This window comes from Sycon ciliatum, chromosome 8 (genome assembly GCF_964019385.1).
Source record: "Sycon ciliatum chromosome 8, ocSycCili1.1, whole genome shotgun sequence".
Classification (NCBI taxonomy): domain Eukaryota; kingdom Metazoa; phylum Porifera; class Calcarea; order Leucosolenida; family Sycettidae; genus Sycon; species Sycon ciliatum.
In genome coordinates this window covers 6,967,128-6,993,598 of record NC_088650.1, presented here as the reverse complement: position 1 = coordinate 6,993,598, position 26,471 = coordinate 6,967,128, and the positions used below count along the sequence as shown (strand labels likewise).

The window sequence follows — 26,471 nt, the reverse complement described above, 5'->3', positions numbered from 1 at the left end:
CCGCCATGAGATCATGAATGTAGTCTCTGATGTACATATTATTACATACATACTTGTACAGCATACCACCTCACTTTGGCTCTTCGCCACCTCTTCCTTCCTTATAAGGCCCATCAATCAGTACTTATACCGTACTAGATCAATGAATTGAAGAAGGGCAAGCAGCAGCATTCGGCCTTATACAGTGTTTGCCTCCATCAACCAACACACCATAACCGTGCTCTCCAGCCGACCTCGACATGTTGCCACAGATCATCATCAGCAAAGTGACACATCTGTTGTGCTGTGGCATCGTGTCGAGGTCGGCTGGAGAGCGCAGCTGTGCTGTGGTGGCTGATGGGGGAAAAGAGATCTATGAACTCAGAAATATTCTACAGAGAACATGCATGCGCGGATACTTACTGCCAGCAGATGCAGCCATTGCCTCCATCAGAGCTTCCTCCTGTATGCGCAACTCTTCCTCTGCTTTGCGAGACCACATGCGGAAAGCGGCGGGCGAGAGGTGAGCGTGGTACTTGGTGTCCAAGCAGGCAATGCTGATACGCTCGTTGTCTCGCAGGTAAGGGATCTAGCAGACACACACACACACACACACACACACACACATACACACACAGCAGCAGCAGCAGCAACACAAGAAGAAGCAGCAGCAGCATAGAACTAAGTCTTACTCGTTTCACTATGTATACAGCACGAGGCGGCGGAACCGCTTATGGGTGCCGTGTATGCCGCGTGAGTCGCCAGTTTCCATGACTTGGCTTGAGCTGGTGCATGGCTGTACTGTGGCTTTACCAAAGCTTCTCTGCTGACAATAGGGAGGTTTAGTCTCACGTAATCCGTGGGTACTTTATGTGTGTGTACCACGTGATACTCAGTGACCCACGTACAGACGTTTTCTGATTCACGACATACCGTGTACGGAGGTTCACCCACGTTCCGCCAGAACGTGGGTGAAAATCAGAATGGAGCGCATCGTGCGAGCTGTGAGGGTGCTCGGCTGAAGAAGTTTCCGAAGCACGAAATCAAAATATTGGATGTGCTTCTTAGGCCCGGGTAGCTTTGTCTTTGACCAGGTTTGGGCCTTTCACGTCATGCTTTTGTTTGTTCCGTGTGACTAAACACAACATTGCAACGTGGGTTCCCCTCATCCACTTTACGTGGATCACCCACGTACGCGTTTCCGTTACCGTAGGAACTAAACCTCCCTATTACAATCGCATAACCCCTACAATGGACCTCCATGAAACACAGTAGGGAGCTCACCTTATCCGATACTATATTTATTATCATTAGGCAAATCAGTCTGTTTCCCAGCGACTTTAAATAGAAGTAATCAACCAACCTGTCGTGCCGTCCTCTCTTGTGGCCAGGTTGTCCTGAGGAACTGCTCCTGCTGCTTGAGAAACCGGTACTCCTTGGTCTTCATGACCAGCTTGTAGACAATGCTGAGCATGGCGATGCCACCGGAGATACAGCAAAGGATGACGGTGGCCAGCTGCTCCGACCAGACGCCCAGATTGAGTTCGCCGAGAGCAATCGTCTCGGGACACGACGACGGTGGCGCTTCCTCATCGGACGATTTCTTGCTGGTGCACTGCACACCCTTGCAACTCTCGCGAAAACGCAGCACCGGTACGCCACTATAACCACCGTTATCATCGCCGCCGGTAGCATTCAGGTAGAGGCCGTTGTACCACGTCACAATGGCACACCGCAACGATATGTGGTCTCGTGGAACGGCGGCATCTTCTGTGCAATTCACTGACATGTTATCGGAGCTTGGAAGCACCACTTTGCTCCAAAGAGTTTGTGATATCGTCTGACTGTAAGACGACACGGCAAGAGAACGAGAATGCACGGCCAAAGTATTAGTTTTTGCACCCGTGCAATTTGCAATGGTGAAGAAAATCAAACGAAAAGAAGAAAGGACCAAGGAACTACCGGTTACGCTATACTGTCCACTAACACCACTAGTTACTAAGCAATCAGCTCATGCGATAGCATTGCACGGAACTGTCCAACGGTGCTGATGTTCTACAACTAACTGCCAATCAGCTCCAGCACGTCTTGGAGGCGCATTCCAACTAAAAACCTTCCAAGTTGAAAGGCTGTTGGAGTGCGCCTCCAAGACGTGCTGGAGCTGATTGGCAGTTAGTTGTAGCACATCAGCACCGTTGGACAGTTCCGTGCAATGTTATCGCATGAGCTGATTGTCAAGTAACTGGTGGTGTTAGTGGACAGTATAGCGTAACTTGTACTTGTTGTATTCTTTATGGTAAGTCCAAGAGCTCCTTAGTCCATTTTTCTTTCCCATAAATTTATCCTTGGCTCTCCATCCAAAATCATACGAGTTTGCCTGAAGCAACCGTGTAGCCTGTTGACAACCTGAGGCCGATTAGCAAAGTATGTGAAACCATTTCACAGGCACCCTATTTCAAGACCATGATCCATTAGTACTCCCTCCATTGACTCACGCTACGCTTTTAAATGGAAACATTCGAAAACACAAGTGCTACAGTACTGTGCTCAAGTCAAAACAGTGCACATGGAAACAGTGCACATGGAAACAGTGCACATGGAAACAGTGCACATGGAAACAGTGCACATGGAAACAGTGCACATGGAAACAGTGCACATGGAAAGAGTGCACATGGAAACAGTGCACATGGAAACAGTGCACATGGAAACAGTGCACATGGAAACAGTGCACATGGAAAGAGTGCACATGGAAACAGTGCACATGGAAACAGTGCACATGGGAACATCTCTGTTCTGGACACCCAGTGACCAGGCATATCTGATGGTAGCGATGTTCTGGTAGTAGAGTGCCTCATCACTTGAAAACTTGACTAGCTAGGTGCGGAGGTGCTACGAGCGTATTTGTTGACAAGCGCACACAATGGGGCGTTAACGGTTTCTCTGTCAGTCTGTCTGTCTGTCTGTCTGTCTGTCTGTCTGTCTGTCTGTCTGTCTGTCTGTCTGTCTCTCTCTCTCTGAAATATATACCGTAAAGGGGAGTCCGACATGCTATGGTCATCATGGTATTGACCGTACCACTTCTTGCCGTGAGTATTCATTTTAAACGAAATCCCATGATATGATTGCTGGCTCTAACATTTGCCATATTTAGTGGTGTGCCCCCGGATAGGCACCTACAGTTATGGCTGATCATACCATCCTGAAATACTACCTTCCAACACCCCTGCGCCACTGAAGGGTTTGGAGTTCTAGAGTTACTAAGCGGCATAGCCTCAACCCCATACTTACTTGAATTGTTCTAGAGTTACTGTACACCGGGCATAGCCTCAACCCCATACTTACTTGAATTGGGAGTGCTTGAACCCATAGGTTTGATCTCGCATGCTGCGGCCGAGAACGCCGTCAGGGTCCCAGAGAGAGCTGGTAGCCAGGTAGACGTGTTGCAGGCAGGACGGCACGAAGAAGCTCATCAAGTCGTAGCTGAGGCCGTAGTCCAGGCTATAGTTCATTGCCCCGCCGTACTCGGTCAGAAAGCGCAGCGACTTGGTGATCTTCGTGGCCGACGGCTTCGATTTATCCTCGGCGCTGTTGCTGCTGGGCAGCTGGCACTTTGTAGTACCGCCCGGGCCATCGTCATCAGTCTCGTCACCAAGCGACTGAAAGTACAGCGACGGGATGTAGCCGTCAAACATGCTAAAGACCGTGAACAGCGGTATGTTGGTGAAGGACGGTTGCTGCAGAATACACTGAGTGGCCATACAGCATGGATAGTCGCTGGTCAGCGCTCGATCGCAGTAATTGTACTCATGGTTTCCTCTCGGTATCCAGGGCATGTCCTCCTCCCGACCCAGCGAGTTATCAAAGTTGATGAACCACTGCGAGTCGCCGAGCACCGACACAGGAGGTGGACTGCCGGTGCATTCCGTGTCCAGGAAACTGCGTAACCATGGCGACAGGGCCACGGCACCAACACCGCCCGCGCTGCTGCCGGCTAGGAGTACCATGGACGCGGTGCACAGGCGATTGCCCACGTCCCGCGCCATGGCGTCCCGGATCACCGCCTCGAAGATATGCCGGCCGCGGAAGGTCAGGTTGCGGACAAGCCGAGTTCCAAGCACCGTCATATTCTCATTGGATCCATCCTTTAGATGCCTGGTCAAAATTGATCCATGCTTGACTACAATATCACGTCTGCTTTGAGCCTGCGCACAATTGATCTCTTCCTGATCATAGCCTTGCCAGAGATCGCTGGAGCAGTAGGGTATCAGTATTCGATGAGTGCAGTTGACCGCGAGGCCTTTCGTCTTGCCCGCGAGTAATCCATACCCGGTGACGTTGCTCGGCCACTTGGACTCCGTCGTGTCGTTCGAGCTCATCAAAAACGGCGAGTCGATGTAGCGCTTTGCGCAGCCGGCATCGCTCTCGCACAAGCCACCTCCTTCCAGGAATATTGTCCACGGTGCACTGTCATAGCACTCACCAGCACTGTCTTCACTGCCGGCAACACTCAGTGATGTGTAATAGTGGGGCAAAGAGTAGTCGTTGCAAAACGCACCATAGTCGATGGCTGCCTTTTCTCCGATCCTCACACGCTCCAAATCCACCGACTCAGATGGAGAAGCTGGGCGTATATAGCCCGCTAACAGGGCAACTATCAAACAAATAAATGCGCGCCCGGTGGAGGCGGTCGTTGGACGTAGCATTGCGACGAGTCAGCTCTTCACGCGGCTGCTTCTTTCGCCGTCCTGACCGGCCGTCGCACTGCCGTGCTTGGGGTGTTCAACTTCTCAGCCAGAACTGACCTTACTTCTCTGCTAAGACTCGTTCATCTTTCCGTCTTCGCGTGGACGACCCCCGCTAGTCCTGCACTTCTAGTTCTACCACGAGGTGGTTCTCGCGGTCGAGTTATTTTCACCAGCGGCAATGATACCACGATGCTGCTCTGCCCTGGACCCTCCACAGAACCAGCACTGATTATGAGCACGAATTCGGCAAAACTGGGAAACTGCTCACACACAGTAGAGGTCGGACGAGAATGAACCAAAGCAAGCGAGTAAGTCCTCTCAAAGAAACCACTCGAAACCACCCAGCGTCTGGAGTCACGGACGTCGCGCCGATCCACACAGTCGCCCCTCACCTGCGAAAATATCCCAGCCCAAGCACGTGTGGCAGTAGTGTACTATCTGCTCCGATTGTTGTGAATGATTAGCTTATCCGGTATCGATCCCCGTACTGATAATTATATTCGGGTAGTTCTGTTCTCGCAGTCTACTTCTACTGCTATAAGTATAAGGAAGTCTTTACTCGAGGTTGTGTAGCACTAGCAGGAGACGATCCAACCAACAGCGAAAGGTAGATCTACTGGCTGAATGAGCGTTGGATGGCCAGACTCCCTGATGAAAATGCTGATGAGCGGAACCAGGAACACCTGTGCAATAAAGCCGGTCGCTGGGAAGATTTCAGAAGACTGCAGCTACATGCGAAACAGTGTCAGTGCGGCAAAAAGTCTGACTTGGCACCAGCATGTGGTGGGGTCATGGCATGTGCACGTACGTGGCGACTCTGCTGCAGCGCTGAGTCTGGAACTGCAGAAACCTGCGATGCCGCTCCTGGCCTGACGATGATGATACGAGCGAGGTGACGAGGATACCGTTGCTGTTGCACAGGGAGTAGATCTACGAGCTGGGACGCACGCCGAACACCGCAACCGAGCGAGTACAGTAGGTTCGTGTGGAAATAATTTAATTGAGCAATGACGCAGGACAATCTCACCGGGACACACGACTCAGGAGAACTCAGTCCTCCGGCTAGGCTAGCGCTGTTGCTGCTCAATGCCCTCGGTCCTGTCAAGTGCGACGCTGCCAGGTCTGTGAATTCCGCCTGTCTGCTGTCTGTGAACTCACTCGTCTAATGTCTAGCGCTGGAAATACGACTTATAATATTTCCTCAACTCTGGCTTTGCCCCCGTTTCCCTTGCTTGAACTGGATGGAGTGCATTACAGGAAGAGTCTTTATCTTTTCTCTTTCCTTGAGCGCACCTCCAACTGATTACCTGTGCTTCGCCTTGGGCTTCGGTGCTGTAAACATGCGGTCTTGCTTGCCGACTCTTTTCTCGACTTAGCTTCTTGGCGATGAGTTGTAGGCTGGAGTTAGGGATTGCTCTGTCCAAACATTGGCTGTTCGTACTGACTGGGCTGTCAACGAACCGTCGCGTGCCTAAACAGTCACAGACACTTGGTCTTTCACTTTTCAGTGTTATGTGTACTACTACTAGTACTTTCAACTAGAAGGTCTACGCTGTCTGGAACTCCAAGTCTTGCACTCCCGCACTGTGGCCAGGAATAGACTGTTTGACTTCGCGGAGACATCAGACTACTAGTATTATATCTTGTCAACCACTGCGCCCTGTGGCAGTGTGATGCTTTCTTGCACACAACTAATTATTTTGCCAAGGAACCCTGGCTGGATCTCTACCGACGTCGTGCAAATAACCCTGCAAACCACTAGCGGTAGGTGATAAATGTAGCATTGGTTACCGCAACCGTCTGCCATCCGTGACGATTAACAGAGGATGACAAGTAATAGCTTGACAACGAAGGTACAAACGAAAAGCAACCACCCTGGATGAAGGCCAATCACAGGGGGTGACAGCTGATGAACGCGAAGATCAATCACGCTTGGGCAGCCAGGGTGCAGAAATATTCACCTTCAGTGTCAGTCTTCACCATGGCTGATAAGAAAGAAAAAGAATTCGACGGGTTCGCGTACCGGGCAGGTCAAGAACAAGGAGTCGTACAACTCCCTGGTCAACAACCACTTTTCCGCTTCCGTGGGACGCCACCACCCCGTGATCAGATCATCATGATCATCATGATGGCTGATAACCTTAGTAGAGAGTTAGAAACAGTCCACTATGGTCCACGCTACTAGAAACAGTCCACTATATGGTCCACGCTTTGCACGAGAGTAGGCTGGCGCGGCCTAAATAATGTAGCTCCACCCATAACCGAGACTTAGGGCGCGTTCGAATTGTCTTCATCAACTGTTCTAACAAATTTTATAAAGAGATTAGTTGAAGTGTCCCATTAGAACGGTTTCTATCATTAATTATTTTTAGAGTTTTTCAGTGGAATTGTCATGGCGATGATGACGTCCATTCAGATCGACCATCTCCACGAACAGGTACTACAGTACGTGACGTAGCTCTTCCAAACTCTTCGAAACTAATTATCCACCTTCCCATCGGATGAGTTTCGAGGAGTTTCGAGGAGCTTCGTTTTTCTGAAGAGGCCAATAAGGCCACCTCTTCCGAAAAACGAAGCTCCTCGAAAAGTCAAAGAGTGACAATTCGAACGCGCCCTAAGGATCATGAACTACACATCTACACGTATCACAACAGTGACATCTATCGACGTGTCGGAGTACACGCTAAAGGTAACGCCATCATGAGTAGACGAGTCTACCTTTGAGTTTGGTAACACCCCTGCCCGTGTATGTGTGTGTGTGGGGGGGGGGGGGGAGTCACCGAATGGGTCACAGGCTCGTTCACACGATCACACCTATTGAGACGTGGACATAATCATTGATCTCTGTCAGAGACTCTGATCTTCTGATTGTACACGCCTCAATTACCCAGTAAATCTGTCATGTAGCCTTGTAGGTGCAGATATTCATACTTCGAAGTAAGTTGAGGGTGTTGAAGAGGGAAAGTCTGAAGAAAAATATCTTCATCGGAGCGGCCTGCGGCCGTGAGAGGTTATGAACGAAGGAGGAGTACCGAAGCGAGATGTTTGGGCAGTTGACTTGCGCGCCGACATTGCGGATTTTGGCTTGCCTTCATAAAAATGTTGTTCTTGCTAGCTGTACAATACAGGATCTGGTACTGTACAAGTACACGTGTCGACTTCGTGTCATCTCAGTCTGGACAATTATTTTCTTCTTGTGGTCCCGGTTGACGATCGTCACGGATTCCCACCTTCCACCTTCCGCACTTTTATTTTTTATTTGGCCAATGTTTAACTACTGTCACAAAGCCTAAGGCGGCCAGTGATAGATTTAATAGAGGCGACGAGACCTGATCACGACTCTGGCCCTGGGGGAGTACCACGAGTGAGTACTCCGCTGGAATGCACTCAGGCTCTGGCCGGCAGTAGTGCTGCTCTACGACATGTACGATGACTAATAATCACATCTTCTGTTTTGTTCTCGAGAAACAAAGGATGATGAAGTCTACCGGTGTAGATCTACGAGATGGTCGAGATCTTCCTGGTTTCGTTGTGAACTGCTTGCTTGTGGCTGCACTCGATGCAGATGGTTGTTGTTGTTGTTGTTTTTTTATTTGAATTCGCAATACCAAACGGGCAATAAGCCCAATTACATGGAAGCGAATAAAAGAATGCTAAGAATGAGGCATTGGGGTGGATGTTATTTCAAGTGGAAAATACTGATCCCGGGAGGTACTACAAAAAGTTGTTGGTTGAGATGATCAATATGATGGTGTATACTTGTGCAGCCATCTACTACAATACTGTACTCGTAGTTGTCATAGTACAGTGAGTAGAGACCTTTCGAACGGCTAGCCTAAAGTAGCACGTAACGTCGTTAGTTAGCGAGTAGGACACCAAACCCACCAGGCAGGAGCAGTCGTAATCATGGTACACGATTGATAGTAAAGCCACTCTTCTACAGACAGTTTGTAGTGCTTATACCAAGAGTAAATAATAAGCTTCAGGGAGCTTACTCTTGATGTTACATGCAATGTAAAATTTAGAATAAGCCTGTTACTGTACTACTAAAAGTCTACTACATGACTGTACAGTGTATGTGATGGGAAGCAGGAAGTAACATACCGCGTAATGAGTTCACATAATCATTCCTTCATCAAGTCGCTCTGCAGCTAAAGTTGCGCAGACTGCCATGCCGCCGTGTCGGTTTTTGAAATAATAATTTTAGAAATACCATTCGGGAATCGGGACGCAGGAAGCGCAGGGTAGATAAAGCCGTAACACTTGACGTAGGACGATAACGGTTATTTGTAGTTCCTGCCAACTTCCTGGTCGCCATGCCCAAGATTGACTGCAAGCAAAAGCATCGCTATTTTTTCCTCGCGGATATAATTGTCTGCCTGGATTACATGTAGTTCGAGCCCTGGTGGTGGCAGCCAATTATTCTTCAGACTGTTTCCCCTTTCCCAGCTCCCTCAAACTTATGGATATACATGTAGACGTTACATTTTCTATAATGACTTCCAATCTGGAACTTGTGGTCCGGAAGTGTATGTGTTGTGTGTGCACTCCTCCTGGATAGCTTGGCTGTGTCACTGAAGCGATGATGTGGCAGTCACAGGGTAGTAAGAAGGCTTTCCTTATCATTCTCGATCGATGTGATGCAAACGGCCGTTCATGAACATTGTGTTCAATATGTAAACTAGCACTGCAGATCTACATGTACCTACCATCCGTAGGTCTACGAGTACTGTTAGTGTTACCGTAACAGGATGCAACCCTGATGAATTGTGGCATAAAAGCTTCATTCGCTTCATCACCGATGATATCACGAGCCAGAGGCTGAGCGTTCCTTCTTCAATCCCGACGAATGCAGACAGATGTGCTCAACGGTCCGAGAAAGGTACTGCTAGCGGGAGATAACTATTGGGTCCGGCTGGGATGCCGCTCTGCAATGCGCAACCACATCTGGACATGACGCATACTAAGTATCGATGGACGTCAAACGCCCTGGCCTTTGCCTAGGCTTGGCACAGCTCTGCCAGGAAGGGAGGAATGTTACATTATTATAACGACCTACAATGTAAGATAACTGTTACTGGCTTGTACGGGCGGTTTGGTTTTGTAATGCGCTGGAGCCTGGAGGTCCGAGCATCAAAACTGCACCACTTCTGCAGATACATGTACACATGTACATTGTAGATCTAAATGTCTGACTGTCATTATTTCAACAGCCACCAGGCTTACATAAATTATCATGATCACGACCTGCGGGCTACAGTGGTTCAGGAAACGAGCTCACGGAAATGGGAAGAGGTGTGTGTGAAACGAACACAGATGGCATTCAGCCCCCTGGGTGCAGAGGCACGACAAAACTATTGCATTTCCCATGCAGGGACTACAATGACCGACTGTAATTACATTTAAAACAATCATGTCTCTATTAGATCGGTTACGTTTCTTTGTCTACGCGTTTCACAGTACATGTATACATTGCATACAGAATCCACCAATATCTCTCAGCCTGGCATAAATACAGGCATAGCCAATGGCATCATAGCTCATTGCTAACTGCCTGATGATTGCATAAGCATGAAACTCAGAGTAGCGACTAACAAGCCTTGCTTGGCCTTTGTTGTTCTGCATATATTACAAAAATTATGCATAAAATTGATATGATGTGTCTGGTATGTGGTTCTGTGATGAATGCCGGAGTGGGTCCTGCGTCAACAAGGGCCACTGCCGGGGTCAGCGCAAAACAAGAAACAGATAGGAAGCTGCATGGCCAGACTTGTGTCTGACAGCTATCTGTAGTGCGATGATGTGCTTGCGGCCATTGTTTTGCGCGTCTTGCTTGCAGATTCTCCATGACAATGCTAGTAACAGTGACTTGGCCGTCCAGATCTGGCTTCAGGAAGGATATACCAAAGTCACAGGTGAGGCCGGGGTGCCAGCCCTACCCCCTTTAAGAACCCCGGTAAATGTATTAGTGACGTTGTGTATCTGATTGAAGAGAAGCTGGACTGGACATGGTTGTCTATAGTAAGTTACATGCAGATACTGCACTGCACCATGCTGTTGGAAACATGAACGGCGGACGCGACAAATGCACGTGCTGTGGTTCAACCCTTGTGCAATGGTGTGGTAGGGGACCTTCTGTTACTCCGGTAACTCAACAGCACTGAGTGCTACCAAAAGAGATACTCGTTGTGTGCAATGTCATGTACATGTACTTGTACTAACGTTAAGGTGAGAATGGTGGAGGGTGCACTACATGTCACCATGCATCATGTTAGTACACGTACAGATATGGGGCAACACACCCCAGCGCTTTCACCATCTCAATCCGGTTTCTGCCGTGGAGACTCCACAACTTTCCAACTAACACGTCTAGTACAAGACATCTACACCCAGCGGAACCTCAGGCGGCATGTTGGCATCGTGTTCTTTGACCTAGCGAAAGCTTTCGACACCGTCTGGCATCGTGGTCTGCTTGCAAAGCTAGAGTCCGTCTTCTTGGTACACGGTCCAGCCCTGCAATGGCTCTCATCCTATCTTTCCTGCCGCCACCAGACTGTCAGAGTATCTACCTCCCTATCAGACCCATTACTAGTCGTGTCTGGGGTACCCCAGGGGTCCATACTTGGGCCGCTCCTATTTCTACTGTACGTTAATGACTTGCCAGCCCTTGTACCAAATGTAAGTCTTTTTGCTGACGACACTGCTCTGATGTGCTCCGACAGCTCGGCAGACAACCTCACGGCCTCCATGCAGTCCGGGGTCAACGCTACAGTAACATGGATGGAAACCTGGAAACTTTTTGTTGTTGATTTTTATTTTGCTTCGCAAGGCCAAACGGGCAATGGTGCCCAATTCTATGGAAGCGAAGTTCAAAAGGGAGAGAGCTACGGGGAGAGAGAGAGAGAGAGAGAGAGAGCTCGGAGAGAGAGAGGGGGGGGGGGAGGGAGGGAGGGAGATGATAAGCAATTTTGTAGCGTCAACAGAGCGATTTTGCAGTGTCAATAGAGCGATTTTGAAGCGTCAACAGAGGGAACACAAAGAGTTCATAAGCGCACAAGCACGCAGAGCAATTTTGTAGCGTCAACAGAGCGATTTTGCAGTGTCAATAGAGCGATTTTGAAGCGTCAACAGAGGGAACACAAAGAGTTCATAAGCGCACAAGCACGCAGAGAAGAGTAAATGACGTGGTGTGTGGACGGGAAAAGTCAGACAGAGCATTCATTGCAAGGTGTAGGGGATGGAGGCAAGCTTAAATTGCCGGGCAGCCTTGATCTCCCTTACACTCCTTGGGAGAGCGTTCCAGGCCAAGGCTGCCTGAAAGGCCAGGCGAGATCTGCCGGCTTCTGACTGTGCCGAAACTGAAGCCTAACCTCGCCAAAACCGAGGCCATGTTCTTCTCTCCCTCGCCCCCCACTCAACTTCTGTATTTTCCTGGTCTAAATAGTACACCTATTAAAGTTGTTAACGAGCACAAGCACCTGGGCGTTATTCTCGACCGCCAACTCTCCTGGTCTCCACAAGTCCAGTCTGTGTGCAAGCGTGCGAGTGCGTCCTTAGGTATGCTACAACCCCACTGCCAACACTTGAATGATAACTGCAGAAAATTGTTCTTTAAGTTTAAGTCGTACATTTTGCCTATATTTGACTATTGCGATATAGCTTGGTGCGGGTTGTCTCAGACTTTACTCCACAGACTGGAGGTACATCAACGCTTGCTTCTGAAAATTCTGTTTCGAAAAGACCAAACATTTGCCTCCCGTTGTCTTTATAAACTTGCTTCCACGCACCCTCTTCTTGCCCGACATCAGCAGCATCTTTGTATCCTTGTGCAAAAAATCTTCCTAGCCCAAGTCCCGAAACATATTGCCAAGTACAACTGGTTTGTTACCACTAGACCAACACGCAATGCCTTATCACTGCCCCGAGCTAGTTCCTCTCTGTTTTTGAAATCCCCTTTCTTCTCAGCATACTCCCTTTGGTCTAACCTGCCTACTAGCATTAAGACATGCCAGGATATCAGGAAATTCACAGTCCAGCTTTCCACACTGTCTCATCCGAAGTGATCCCATGTATTATTAATGTGCCTCCCTTTCTTTTTCTCTCCCTATCTCCTTTCCCTCTCTGACAGCATCTTTCTTTTTTTCTTTTTTTTTTCCCTTTTAGCTTGCCGTGGTTGGCTATCACCTGACCTCTCATGTTTATTGGCAGTCTTCGGACGGGCCAGGAGATGTTGAATAAATAAATAAATAAATAAATAACATACGTTGTCACAGTCGCGTGGCCTAAATACACACAGGTGCGTATTGTGCAGAATATCAGCAGTACCTGCTGAACCTGTTGATACAATGTTACACAGACAGGTTGTATTTGAGCATCCTGCAAAAAACCTCCTACAAGTGCAGTAAAACCTGTCAATGCGACCACTCGGATAAGGCGACCACTCGGATAAGGCGACCACTCGGATAAGGTCACCAACTGTCCAAGAAGACCAATGCAACCAGGACCAAGGGATGCTGCTCCAGTCAAATCACCCTGGATAAGGAGACCCACCTGGCCACAGAGACCACGTTTTGAAGGTCCCTTGAGCGGTCGTCTTAGACAGGTGTCACTGTATTTCAAGGAAAATATCTCTGCACACTGCCGAGGATGTGTGAGCAATGTTTACTGTGTATGAACCACAGTGCTTGCCAGTGAAATCCAACCTCGTTGCATAAAGTAGCACGTGTTTGAGTGCACGGGACAGTGTGTGTAGTGCTAGGGCTGCGCAGTGCTAGGGCTGCGTAGTGCTAGGGCTGCGTAGTGCTTGCCACTACATGTATTGTATTCATGAGGTTGGATTTCTTCGGCCAGCACTGACTAGTACTAGTAGTACTACTAGTACAACACATCAAAGGTAGTATGGACATTATCCGCTTGTGATTGCGCAATCACCAGACACCTGGTAACCATGGCGACTGCACTGTGCCATCAGCAGTACATCGGCTATGGCCAGTGCAGTACGAGACTCGAGAGTGGGGCAGTTTGATTTCCGTCATAGGCTGTGTTTACATGAGGCGTTTCAACCCGGGTTGAGTTCGACCCGGGTCAGATTTCAACCCCCCATGTGCACAAAGTGAATGGCGCGTTTACATGACGCATTGCGCTTGACCCGGGTTGAAATTTCGCCCCGGGTTGATTTCAACCCTCCCCCCAAGGGGAGGGTTGAAACCAACCCGGGTCAAGAAAATCGTACAAACGTACTTCTGTGCGTATCTCGCGCCAGGTTTGAACAGCACTGCACATGCAAATTTCGCGCGAACGGATTCACGTGACCATAGAGGACTGTAGAAGTGGACTTTTGGCGGCATATCAGTATTTGACCCGGGTCAACTGTCTTCATGTAAACGCTCACCTCTTTTGTCTATCGTACAGACTTTCAACCCGGGCTGAACTCGACCCGGGTTGAAATTTCTCATGTAAACACAGCCATAGCCCAGCAGGAAGCGTGTGTGGGACTACACAGGATAGAAGCTGGCGTGTGCATGCCGAGAAAGCGCTACACACCGATCCCCGTACGTCCCCACCAGCCAGTACTAGCTTCTTGTCAATATCACTGCTGGCGACAAGTCCAGTTCAGTGCCCGGTTTGAGCTCCCTCAGCCTCGCGGTGTTTGCACTGCAGCCTGCAGGACACTAGTGTTCACACCGTGGCGGGCCAGGAAGTATTGGTGGACTGTGGAATGCCAATGAAGGTTACTACATGCAACAAAGTAAGACAGGAAAAGATATTCGCGAAGCATGCGTGTAGCGTAAATTTACTGCAAAGAATTCATGCCGGCCATGGTCGTGGTAATACATGGGCTGGATGTAGGGTTTAGGAATGCCAATGTGTATGATGATAGGCACACAAGGTCAACCAATAAATAATACTAAGATGATATTATCTTCTGCTTGTCAATGCACAACATGGAAATAGACTAAATTCCGGTCGTCGGCAGCTTGACCGTAAGAAAATCACCACTGTGAACCTGTTCTCTCACGCGTACACGCACGTGTGTGTCCGAAAACGAACATGGTTGACACTGCACGAAGTGTCAACCCTGTACTGGTTCCCACACTAGAAACCCACAAGTCCCCACAACAATGAACAGAATGCCATGTTTCTCCTTGCAAGCATGACCCTGGTTCCCGTTCTGAAGTTTTTCGCCGCAGGCACACAACTAGCCAACATTGTATTCACCAACCCTGTCAACGCGCAAAAAATCACTGCCCCATAAGGTCATGCGTGATGGTGACACAGTCACCTGGGAGAAGTTGACATGCAAACAGGAGAGAGAGTGGGGGGGGGGGGGAGCAGCAGCACGACCTCGCGAGGCTATCACGGATGATGAGTCCATGGCCATTGTGCATTGTTGCATGCCCTGCCTTTGTTCTTGAGGTGGAGATTAGCACGGTTTCCTGGGAAAATAGATCTGACAGGTTGTCATGTCACTCATGACAACTGACAACTGGTGGACAGAAATAGCTTGTCATTGACGTTGTTTCAGCTGACAAGCAACCCAATGTGACAGGCTGTTTAGGCAGATAGCGGCAGGTCAAGTGAGTACTGGAACGCGTACACGTTGGACCACACTATTGCTGAGTGAACGGCCGTGAATCAATCGCTCCCACCCTCCAGGTATTGTGTGCACATGTACAAATAACTGGCAGCCGGTGGGATTGTGGTTGTGATCACGGTATAAACTCCACGCGAACCGTATTGACCGATGCATGTGCTTGTCGGCATGGTGATCGAGAAAATCATGAACCGAAGTTCAAGTAGATTTGCCGGTAGAGAACTGTAACTGGGATAAATGGAACGTTTACAACTTTACAGTTAGCACAGCTTGCCTGCGGATCGAGTGAAATCTAGAAGAACACCACGAATTGCATTACGCACCACCCAGAGAAACACTGGCATGTGTTATTAGTAGACTCATGACACCCCAGCTTCCTTGAGCATCACATACAGAACCGGTCTGAATCAATTGATCACTGATTGACGATCATCTCACATTTTTATTGTATCTGTATGTAACACAACTCCTGTCGAGAAGAATGCCCAGTTATCTGCTCGTTTAGTGGAGCATTGCAATGCCAAATTGTCTTATCTGTGCATTTCTTCTCTCGTTTCTGCAGAAATCTTCACCGCCCGTGTCAGCTACAATGTAATACTGACAGGAGTGTGAGCGCAACTGAGTCATGCTGTGTTATCATACCACCTACTAAGCTCACTGCTAACTCATCCAGCCAGCCGCTGATAATGATTGATGAACACAACATGCACATTGGTAGCACTACTACTGCATTGTCAGTCCACTGCATTCAGAGTAGCCAAGACAGAACAACGCATCAGCATCCAGCACAGAATAAGTTACTCCGGTGGGTAGACTTCAGTTTGGAGACAATTGAACTTGCTCCAGGCTGCAGCCAAGGTGATGCCAAGCAAAAGTAAGAACCGTCAGTGAGGTGTTGCCATGAAGTATAGCTGCTCTCAGTGATGATAACACTTCGCTGACCAGTTGATCCATTGTGCTGACAACACCAGTAGTGCGTATTCATGCAACATATCTAAATGTGTTTAATTCATCAGGCATCAACTTGAGATGACTGAAGCTTGTTGATCAGAGAGGTTGCCGCTGCATGCCCCTAGGCCTAGGCCAGAAGAGATGATACCATAGAGCGGTCACGCGTAGCTGCATGGCTGACTTCTCAGCATGGGCTGGAGCCGTGAAACATGACAAAATGCTTCACCATTTAACATACAAGATACATTACATGTAATTGTCATTGGACGGGTGTCAGTAATCATCCTAATACATTGATTCAGCGCGACATTTTACAATTTCTAGAATCAGACTCGAAGATTCATTATTGTAAGGAAAATATTTCTCTCTTGTCTCGATGGAGAAAACTCAAAGAACAACGCAGTGAAGCATGCGGCCAGCAAATCAATGTACGAGCGTTGCCATGGCGGATCGCCAGCAACGTAGCTAGTGTACAGCGAAAAGAGATAGTGCGGGAAAGCAAGAAGGTACAAGGAGAAGACTGTAAACTCAGGTAAATGCGAGAGAGGAGTTGGTGATAATCAAGAATGGAGAAAGGAAAATCAGAAGAGAGAGAGAGAGAGAGAGAGAGAGAGAGAGAGAGAGAGTGAGAGAGAGAGAGAGAGAGAGAGAGAGAGAGAGAGAGAGAGAGAGAGAGAGAGAGAGAGAGAGAGAGAGAGAGAGAGAGAGAGATAGAGAGCGAGGCTGTCTGGTGATCGTATGCAATATCTCACAGACATGCAGTGGAGACACACTTAGTACATGCACTCTGATAATATATACTCTTGCTTAGTACGGACATTGTACAGAGAGCACAGGTGTATTGATCCATGCTGAAGTATACTGGGATAAGAAGCACCTTGGAAACTAAGTACAGTAAAACCTGTGACTAACGACCACTGATCCCTTGGGGCCAGAGAAAGCGGTCTTTAGTGGCAGGTGGTCCTTAGTTAGAGGTTTGCACCGCACAGCCATAATATATGAATGTGAGACCGCCCATGCCTGATGAAGTGGTCTGTAGTACCAGGCTGGTCGCTAGTCACAGGTTTTACTGTATTGTAGTTCTCTTTCCTGCTACCCAGGGGGGGGGGGGGGGGGACATTGTACCCAGGGGGGGGGGGGACATTGTATTATAGTTCTACTGCACTGTAAGTCTACTTTTCAGGTCCCTTTACATTACTGACTTGCCTGCTCAACACACTTATGATGAACGGAGTAGTAAGAATATCCGCGGCAATGCATGGCCCACACGGGGGACACCATCGGACATGGACTGATGCTTTGTGTTAGGTTCTCAAAAGTGAGTAGTACATGTACAATACCGGTATTTGTACTACTCACACCCTGGTTCTCACACCCTGGTTCTCACTCCCTGGTTCTCACACCCTGGTTCTCACACCCTGGTTCTCACACCCTGGTTCTCACTCCCTTAGACACCTGTACTACGCCCTGGTTCTCACTCCCTTAGACACCTGTACACACACGCACTGCAACGATCCCCCACGAACTTTTTCTCACTCCCCGATTCTCGAACCGTTGCTGACAGGCAACATCACTCGGGACCGACTCTCAGAGAAGTTGGATCACACAACAGTATACCGCTTCTGGCCAATGCTCTCTGCTGGTCGTGATCTGCTGAGATCCTCAACTAACTTACTCAACTCAGTTCATGCGGTGGCGTGGAGGACTTGATTGAATCGCTGACTAGCGACTAATTATTGCGAAATAGAACGCCAAGACTTCAACATGAATACATGTCCACAATACAGTGCAGCGGTGTTGAAACCATTATGCATGGCAAAATACGGAGTAAAGAGGTCAGTACATGAACTTGTCGACACCTGCTTGCATATACCATCACACCAAACAGTGCTGTTGCCCACAAGGGGGGGGGGGGGGAGAAAGAGAAGGCAACGAAGGGGAGGTAATCAGTTTGCTTTTTGTTTGCATTGGCAAACCGTAGCACGGACATGACCCATGCCATGGTATAACGTCAGTACTGCTAGCAGCCTGGCCCTTTGGTAGAGACATGCCGCATTCTATCAATGTTACCAAGTGATGGGAGATAACAAGACATCTCTGGCGTTTGCCCTTACTACTAGCCCTCAGGGACATGAAGTCACCAGCAATGAGAGCTTGCTCAGCGCCAGCAGTTGCCATTCATTCACGACACGCACGCGTATTGACAGCTAGTTGACGGGTGAACTCGTTGTGTTCACGTGCAGAATGAGCAGAGTGCAGCCTTTCTCCGGCGACATGTCAATGCGCAAGCGTCATCCAGCTTCAGAGACCAAAGCAGGTGAGTTGTATCAGCGAATAGTGCAACATTCCTTGGCTAATCACTGACACCACTCGGTTCAACAGTACCGACAGGAACAGGACACGGTAACTACGATGCAACCACATTATAGAAAGATTCATGGCACGATTTCTAATTTTAGACCACCCCAACAAAATTTCCGCTCACTTTTTCAAGCAAGGGATGCCCACCCAGCTATTACAAACCAGTACTGTGGCATGGAGAATCATTCACAATGCAACATCACTTCTGTTGTTCTGATGGTTAAGTTTCATCTCCATAACGAACAAACTTTTCAACTGCCGGCATGCGATGAGCAACGCACGCCAATGTACGCTGCACCAAACAAATAATAGTATGAAGGAAGAGGTAGTTTTGCAATTGCTACACATTCCGACCCTTACAACAAAACTGACAAGCGAAAGAATTGTTTTGTGCTAGAGCACTGAGCAGACCATGATCAGTGCTAATAAATAGACAAAGGTTGCCTTCACGAAAACGTTATAAATACAACACCATCGGGCGCCTGTAGGTAATGTCTCTGATACGTTAATCTGGTATGTGTTAAGCGTGAAATGTGATACTTTGTGGATGGTGTAATAGATCTGATCAGAAATTGGATTTAGAAGAGTACGAGCATTGGGCACTCAGCGATACCTTGATAGCAAGCACTGTGTGCGTTCGATGACGGGACGAGGTGTGGACTCACTAGTGCTTTCGGAACTTCATCCACCCTGTTTACTTCAAACATGTGATGATGTCCTTTCTGCTTTGCACACGCACCTGCGCACATGTGGCCAAAGTCGAGCGCCGCGCGTGCACAAGACAGAAACGACAATACACGCGAGTGAGCACGACAAAGAACCGAGGGGATAGCTCGGCGTTCAGTGTGCAGCACTGCAGGGTTCTTGGCCAGCTCCAGTGCCAGTGGATACCCACATGGCACTGTGGTATTGCACTCCAACTTGGAGGTCCACTGGCATACCAACTTCCGTAGCTTTCTATGAACGCACGGCGGGTAAATAAATCAAGTGCAGGTGTTTAGATTCGGACTGACCTGACAGAAAGTGTGCACGGTAGATATAGACAGGAGTGTACAAGGAGCGTTAGCCATGCTGTCCACAAAGACGAGGGCACTGCACATCCGTCCTGAGGTACGGGCTGGTCGACGGACGCTAGATAGCACGGAATGATAAGCCGCGGGCAACTGCGGGGTTCATCGGATTGCCGCTATTTGCCGTTAATGGCCCTTTGGCCATCAAAGAATTGTGCATACAGTACTTTCAGAATCCGTTCTGCCTTTGCTTGCCGCCGTTAGCCTTGCCAGACGTCTTGTGTTACCTAGCAGGGGTTAATAAATTAAGAATTACAATTTACACAAACAACACATGCTTGTTAGCACGGCGAGTGAGCGGTGTTAGCATGTGCGGAGTGTGGACGTGCAAGCGAGAAAACTACAGTGTTGCTCAGTGAAATCCAGTGGCGTCACCCAAGTACGCGCCCGCCGCGCGTTGCGCAGCCCCAGACCGGCGAACTCTGGGCTGCGAAATGGTGCAAGGCGCATACTTGAGTGACGAGACTGGATTTCATTGAGCAACACTGTACATGTATGTATGTGGGTGGGAGGGCATGTGGGTGCTTGTATGCTACGTGAAAACTGTGAGGGCTGCAACAAATTATTCTGTTTGCATTGAACCGGGTTGCGAGTAAGAATATACATGGCCGCTTCTAAAACGGACAGACGACATGCTGGTGTGCCCGACTTACATGCATACGAGACCATCAAGGAGAGCACCTCTCATGAGCGGAGCAATTTGACGACGGTGATTGCCACCAATACAGCAAGCGCTACAATACATAGCCGTTTCGGGCCTCCTCCAGCACCAAAAGTCTACTTCGAAATACATGTACATGCAACGGTGAGCGACACTGCAGAGCCTACACGACTCTCATCATCAGTCTTGGCCTCTGACCTAAAATTTCTGGATATTCGAACTGGATCGAGGATGGAACTAATGATTGAAATAGAACGTACTGCACAGTCCATTTCAAAAATATAGACGCATGGTCTTTTTGAAATATTTCACATTTGGTTGGAGCTTTCGAGAATTTTTTCAGAATATTGCTCAGGTCCTCCCTCCAATTACTCTCGTATAGATTTTTAAGCGATCGGATAACAAACACCCAATTGTGGTATCATCAAGTCTATGTGATGATTCCAAATTTTTATGCACAAAGTTATCACAGACTTTATGTGGTATAGATGCTGGCCTAATGGTTTTTCGAAATCACGTGTATATATTTTTGAAACGCACTGTAGTTGCATCCATTGCAAAAGCACACACAGATCACAATTTCTCTCTCTTCGGAGCTAGCACAACTCGCTCCAAAACTGAAGACCGGCATCGCAATTGGATGTAGATGTAAGCAAGCACTCACCTTCAGTATAGACACTACGGTTGAACTGTCCGATTGTAGGACATGTACTGCAAGCACAACACAGATCACAAAATAGAGCATCCATAGACATTGCGACAAATCCGCAATTGTGTGCATGTGTGTATGACGTATGTACATGTGTGTGTGTGTGTGTGTGTGTGTGTGTGTGTGTGTGTGTGTGTGTGTGTGTGTGTGTGTGTGTGTGTGTGTGTTCAATAGCCAGTTGAGTCATCTTTCCAAGATTCCTTTTTGAGATTCCTTTTTGAGTCTCTCTCCCCTCTCCCGGGGAGACCCACGTGACCAGTTTGGCAGTGAGCAACAAGTACAAGTACAAGTACAAGTGTGTGTGTGTGTGTGTGTGTGTGTGTGTGTGTGTACCTGCATGCATGTGTGCACATTCCGGATGATCCGTAAATGGTTATGACAAACCAGGGGTGGATACTGGGCATTGCTGGATGTACCGTTATTGAAGGCAATGCAATAAACTGAAGCAAACAACGGCAATGCGGGTCTTCCGTGTACCTTTAGAACACAAGGAAGACACATATTGCAGTTGCGCTTGAAGTATTTCGTATAAAAACTGGAAATATATGTACTTCAAATGATACACTCGGGGAGCTGCGGTTGCGTGGACTCGTGTGTACTTCAAATGGCATAATATGGTACTCCTTGCTTGATAGGTTAAAACATGTCTTGAAGATGACATCATCTCCACCTTACAACATGCTGTTATCTTCAAAAAGTACTTCAAATGCACATACGCCACAGCAGTCCACACAACACCCACTCCACACGGCATGTCAGGCTCACCTCATTTTCAAATAATCACAAGCAGGCGGTCGGATTGTAACGCGAAACAGGGCAAACACCGGTCTGAGAAGAAGAATAAGCCGGCACCATGCGTACAAACACACACACACACACACACACACACACACACACACACACACACACACATACACACACGTAAGCAAAAGATTCAAATCTGGCCATGCACGTATAGCATTGAAATCCTAGATTGTGGCTAGTAAATTCTTTAAGGGCTGGAGTGTCTTTTCAAGAGGGTTAACTCCCGCATTACACATGCACACTGTCAGTGATGACCGTTATCGGTCTGGTCGAAGAAACACTCTCTTCCACGAAATACACAGTATACGCGTGCATTATTGTGAATAATACCACAACTGTCATGCAAAGCCATAGGCAAGGTCTTCAGCCGCATGAAGAGCGCAAGCTCGAATCGGGCAGCCCCAACCCCCACATTTTACGTGCGACCTACAGGTGCAACACACCAAGCTGGAGAGCCTCCTGAGAATAACAAGAGGGGGCTGGGGCAACACACCAGGCAGGAGAGCCTCCTGAGAATCATGAACAAGAGGGGGCTGGGGCAACACACCAGGCTGGAGAGCCTCCTGAGAATAACAAGAGGGGGCTGGGGCAACACACCAGGCAGGAGAGCCTCCTGAGAATAACAAGAGGGGGCTGGGGCAACACACCAGGCAGGAGAGCCTCCTGAGAATAACAAGAGGGGGCTGGGGCAACACACCAGGCTGGAGAGCCTCCTGAGAATAACAAGAGGGGGCTGGGGCAACACACCAGGCTGGAGACTCGGCCTCCTGAGAATAACAAGAGGGGGCTGGGGCAACACACCAGGCTGGAGAGCCTCCTGAGAATAACAAGAGGGGGCTGGGGCAACACACCAGGCAGGAGAGCCTCCTGAGAATAACAAGAGGGGGCTGGGGCAACACACCAGGCAGGAGAGCCTCCTGAGAATAACAAGAGGGGGCTGGGGCAACACACCAGGCAGGAGAGCCTCCTGAGAATAACAAGAGGGGGCTGGGGCAACACACCAGGCGGGAGAGCCTCCTGAGAATAACAAGAGGGGGCTGGGGCAACACACCAGGCTGGAGAGCCTCCTGAGAATAACAAGAGGGGGCTGGGGCAACACACCAGGCAGGAGAGCCTCCTGAGAATAACAAGAGGGGGCTGGGGCAACACACCAGGCAGGAGAGCCTCCTGAGAAAAACAAGAGGGGGCTGGGGCAACACACCAGGCAGGAGAGCCTCCTGAGAATAACAAGAGGGGGCTGGGGCAACACGCCAGGCTGGAGAGCCTCCTGAGAATAACAAGAGGGGGCTGGGGCAACACACCAGGCAGGAGAGCCTCCTGAGAATAACAAGAGGGGGCTGGGGCAACACACCAGGCAGGAGAGCCTCCTGAGAATAACAAGAGGTGGCTGGGGCAACACACCAGGCAGGAGAGCCTCCTGAGAATAACAAGAGGGGGCTGGGGCAACACACCAGGCAGGAGAGCCTCCTGAGAATAACAAGAGGGGGCTGGGGCAACACACCAGGCAGGAGAGCCTCCTGAGAATAACAAGAGGGGGCTGGGGCAACACACCAGGCTGGAGAGCCTCCTGAGAATCATGAACAAGAGGGGGCTAGGGCAACACACCAGGCTGGAGAGCCTCCTGAGAAAAACAAGAGGGGGGTGAGGCAACACACCAGGCTGGAGAGCCTCCTGAGAATAACAAGAGGGGGCTGGGGCAACACACCAGGCTGGAGAGCCTCCTGAGAATCATGAACAAGAGGGGGCTGGGGCAACACACCAGGCTGGAGAGCCTCCTGAGAATAACAAGAGGGGGCTGGGGCAACACACCAGGCTGGAGAGCCTCCTGAGAATAACAAGAGGGGGGGGGGGGGTGAGGCAACACACCAGGCTGGAGAGCCTCCTGAGAATAACAAGAGGGGGCTGGGGCAACACACCAGGCAGGAGAGCCTCCTGAGAATAACAAGAGGGGGCTGGGGCAACACACCAGGCTGGAGAGCCTCCTGAGAATAACAAGAGGGGGCTGGGGCAACACACCAGGCAGGAGAGCCTCCTGAGAATAACAAGAGGGGGCTGGGGCAACACACCAGGCAGGAGAGCCTCCTGAGAATAACAAGAGGGGGCTGGGGCAACACACCAGGCTGGAGAGCCTCCTGAGAATAACAAGAGGGGGCTGGGGCAACACACCAGGCTGGAGAGCCTCCTGAGAAAAACAAGAGGGGGGTGAGGCAACACACCAGGCTGGAGAGCCTCCTGAGAATAACAAGAGGGGGCTGGGGCAACACACCAGGCTGGAGAGCCTCCTGAGAATCATGAACAAGAGGGGGCTGGGGCAACACACCAGGCTGGAGAGCCTCCTGAGAATAACAAGAGGGGGCTGGGGCAACACACCAGGCTGGAGAGCCTCCTGAGAATAACAAGAGGGGGCTCACCTGTGATCCGAGTAATACACGTCTTGACAGCAACCGTAAAACAGGCCCTCGACACGGGTGGACGGCCGCGACGTGTACAGCACACGATCCTGGAGACGGGAGAGAGAGAGCACAACAGCACAAGGGACAGTGTTAGAGTGCTGTTCCCTAAGCAAGCACTGACACACTATGTAAGCACAACACCCCCCCCCCCCCCCCTCTCCTCCCCGGTTCCTCTATGCAACAGGCTCGAAGTGCAGTGTGCAACGAATGATGCGTAAATTTATCGACGTGCATTCCCAATTTCCCATTCGTCGACATTCCTGCCCAACTAGTCCACACGTCAACAACGCGTGAAATACAGTACAGCACTATACTCCCACTTCTCAACAAGTACACCAGTAATACAGCAGCCAGCAAGAGGTAAAACGAACTTACAAGGGAACATGTCTGTACAACTGCTTTGCTTCTTGCTGCATTATCATCACCACAGCTTTGGGCGATGACAGATTGGGTTTGCAACAATAGAGACGTTAAGCTGCACGTTATTTCTGACGTGACACGCAATTTCACGTCAAATCTGGCGTACAACTCCAAATTTCGACGTGAGGTGCAGGTCACTCGCGTTGTTTTCCAACACGCGAGCCAAATAACGCGAGCTGAACTTTCGCGTCACGTCAAAAATAACTTGCAGCTTAAAACCTCTCCAATGATCTACTTTTCTGTAATCTCTATCATCACACTGACCGTCCATGAAGGAGTTCTTTGCTTTGTCGACGAGTCGTACATATCCGAGTTGACGTCAAACTTGAACGTCGGAGGAAACGTGATCTCCATCTCCTCGAACCCGTCAAACACGTCACCTACAGCCACACGATGCACAAGAAAAATGCCTGGGAAGCTGAGCAGGAACTCTCCAATATACATGTAGTCCAGAATTTTCCGGAGTATAACCTGCACCCAGATTTTTGTCACGAAATACACACATCCACCATGTACATCACCACTCATTCGACCATCGTAGTATAGGCCGCACTGACTTTTTTTAGTTGAATTGCGAGTGCGGCTTGAACTCCGGAAAATCCGGTACTAGTATCTCTTCAATGAAAGAGTATGGGGAGTTCCTGTGAGGACTGGGTGTGCAGTACAACAGATGACTAAATCGGTGAAACTTGATTAGCCCGCTACCGAGTGGGAGTGCAATGCTTGACACGGTTGCGTTTACTTCTCTGGTTGCTTTTTTCAGTGTGTGTGTGTGTGTGTGCGTGTGTGTGTGTGTGTGTGTGTGTGTGTGCGTGCGTGCGTGTAAGATTACTTACAAGTTACGACCCCCTGAGAATCCTTCTGCCATCGATCACTGTCAATCATCAACAACAATTCCTTTGCTATGTTATCGTTATTCCGCCAGTACACAGGCAGTGAGCACAGCTTGCACAGAAACTCTTCTCTTACACGCAGGGGCACCTTGCTGTGCTTGCTGATATCAAGAGGCCACATCCAAGAGTATGCAACAGTACTCTGAGACCAATCTCTGCAAAGTTCCTATGAGCCAGTCACATGCTGGGCTGCCTTCACTACTACTAGTACTAGTGCATCATGCAGCTTCAACCACGCACTGCGATCCGTTGTTTCGGCAGCTTGAAATCCTACAGGGGCACTGCCCCTTACCCCTCGACCCCCGACCGACTCCCTTTAGATCATTCTACCGACAGACAAGTGCCAGCCCTGGAAAAGCCATCAGCTGTGAACGAAGGAAAACAAACCCCGGAAAACAGCCGTAGAACCAGCAGCAGCAGCAGCACCTACCAGTGTTCATGGCATTTGTCAACTGGTCATGCTCAAGGAGCGTCTGAAACGCACACAAGCGCAAAGCAGAGAAAGTCAACAGGCCGCATAACACACTTAAAAACAGCCATGCAGATACACAATCGTGTACGCCGGTCTGTCCAACTAGAATAAGTACCTGTATTACCTTTCGGGGGTTTCAAGTAGCTTTCCACTAAAAAAACACAGATACGCAGAGCTCACTGACTTGTCAGTTTGAGCACTCTGGCAAGGTACGTTCGGGCCTGATTGGAAATTTTTATTTTCATTGCTATCAGGTTCGGCCTCATTTCCTCTGTGCTGCGCTGATGAGTTCACAAAGAACGAAACAGCATGCTGTCCGCAGATTGAGCAGATTTGTATTTGTATTTTAACGGATTCTC

At 49.2% G+C, this 26,471-nt stretch overlaps 2 protein-coding genes across 2 annotated transcripts in view; both read right to left on the bottom strand.

Annotated features, from left to right (window-relative positions):
- LOC135823078 (uncharacterized) overlaps positions 1 to 6,271 on the bottom strand; it is a 28,729-nt gene extending 22,458 nt beyond the window's left edge. The window contains exons 1-3 of the mRNA XM_065335910.1: positions 3,322 to 6,271; positions 1,343 to 1,823; positions 403 to 568 (exon numbers count right to left, since the gene is read on the bottom strand). Of these exons, the coding sequence (XP_065191982.1) occupies positions 403 to 568; positions 1,343 to 1,823; positions 3,322 to 4,682 (2,008 nt within the window). The 5' untranslated portion in view covers positions 4,683 to 6,271. The remainder of the gene's footprint in view (positions 1 to 402; positions 569 to 1,342; positions 1,824 to 3,321) is intronic.
- Positions 6,272 to 18,833: 12,562 nt separating this feature from the next.
- Positions 18,834 to 26,471, bottom strand: part of LOC135823077 (phosphatidylinositol polyphosphate 5-phosphatase type IV-like) — an 18,694-nt gene continuing 11,056 nt past the window's right edge. The window contains exons 8-13 of the mRNA XM_065335909.1: positions 26,071 to 26,113; positions 25,012 to 25,127; positions 24,286 to 24,374; positions 21,836 to 21,898; positions 21,026 to 21,072; positions 18,834 to 19,927 (exon numbers count right to left, since the gene is read on the bottom strand). Coding sequence (XP_065191981.1) covers positions 19,845 to 19,927; positions 21,026 to 21,072; positions 21,836 to 21,898; positions 24,286 to 24,374; positions 25,012 to 25,127; positions 26,071 to 26,113 — 441 coding nt within the window. The 3' untranslated portion in view covers positions 18,834 to 19,844. The remainder of the gene's footprint in view (positions 19,928 to 21,025; positions 21,073 to 21,835; positions 21,899 to 24,285; positions 24,375 to 25,011; positions 25,128 to 26,070; positions 26,114 to 26,471) is intronic.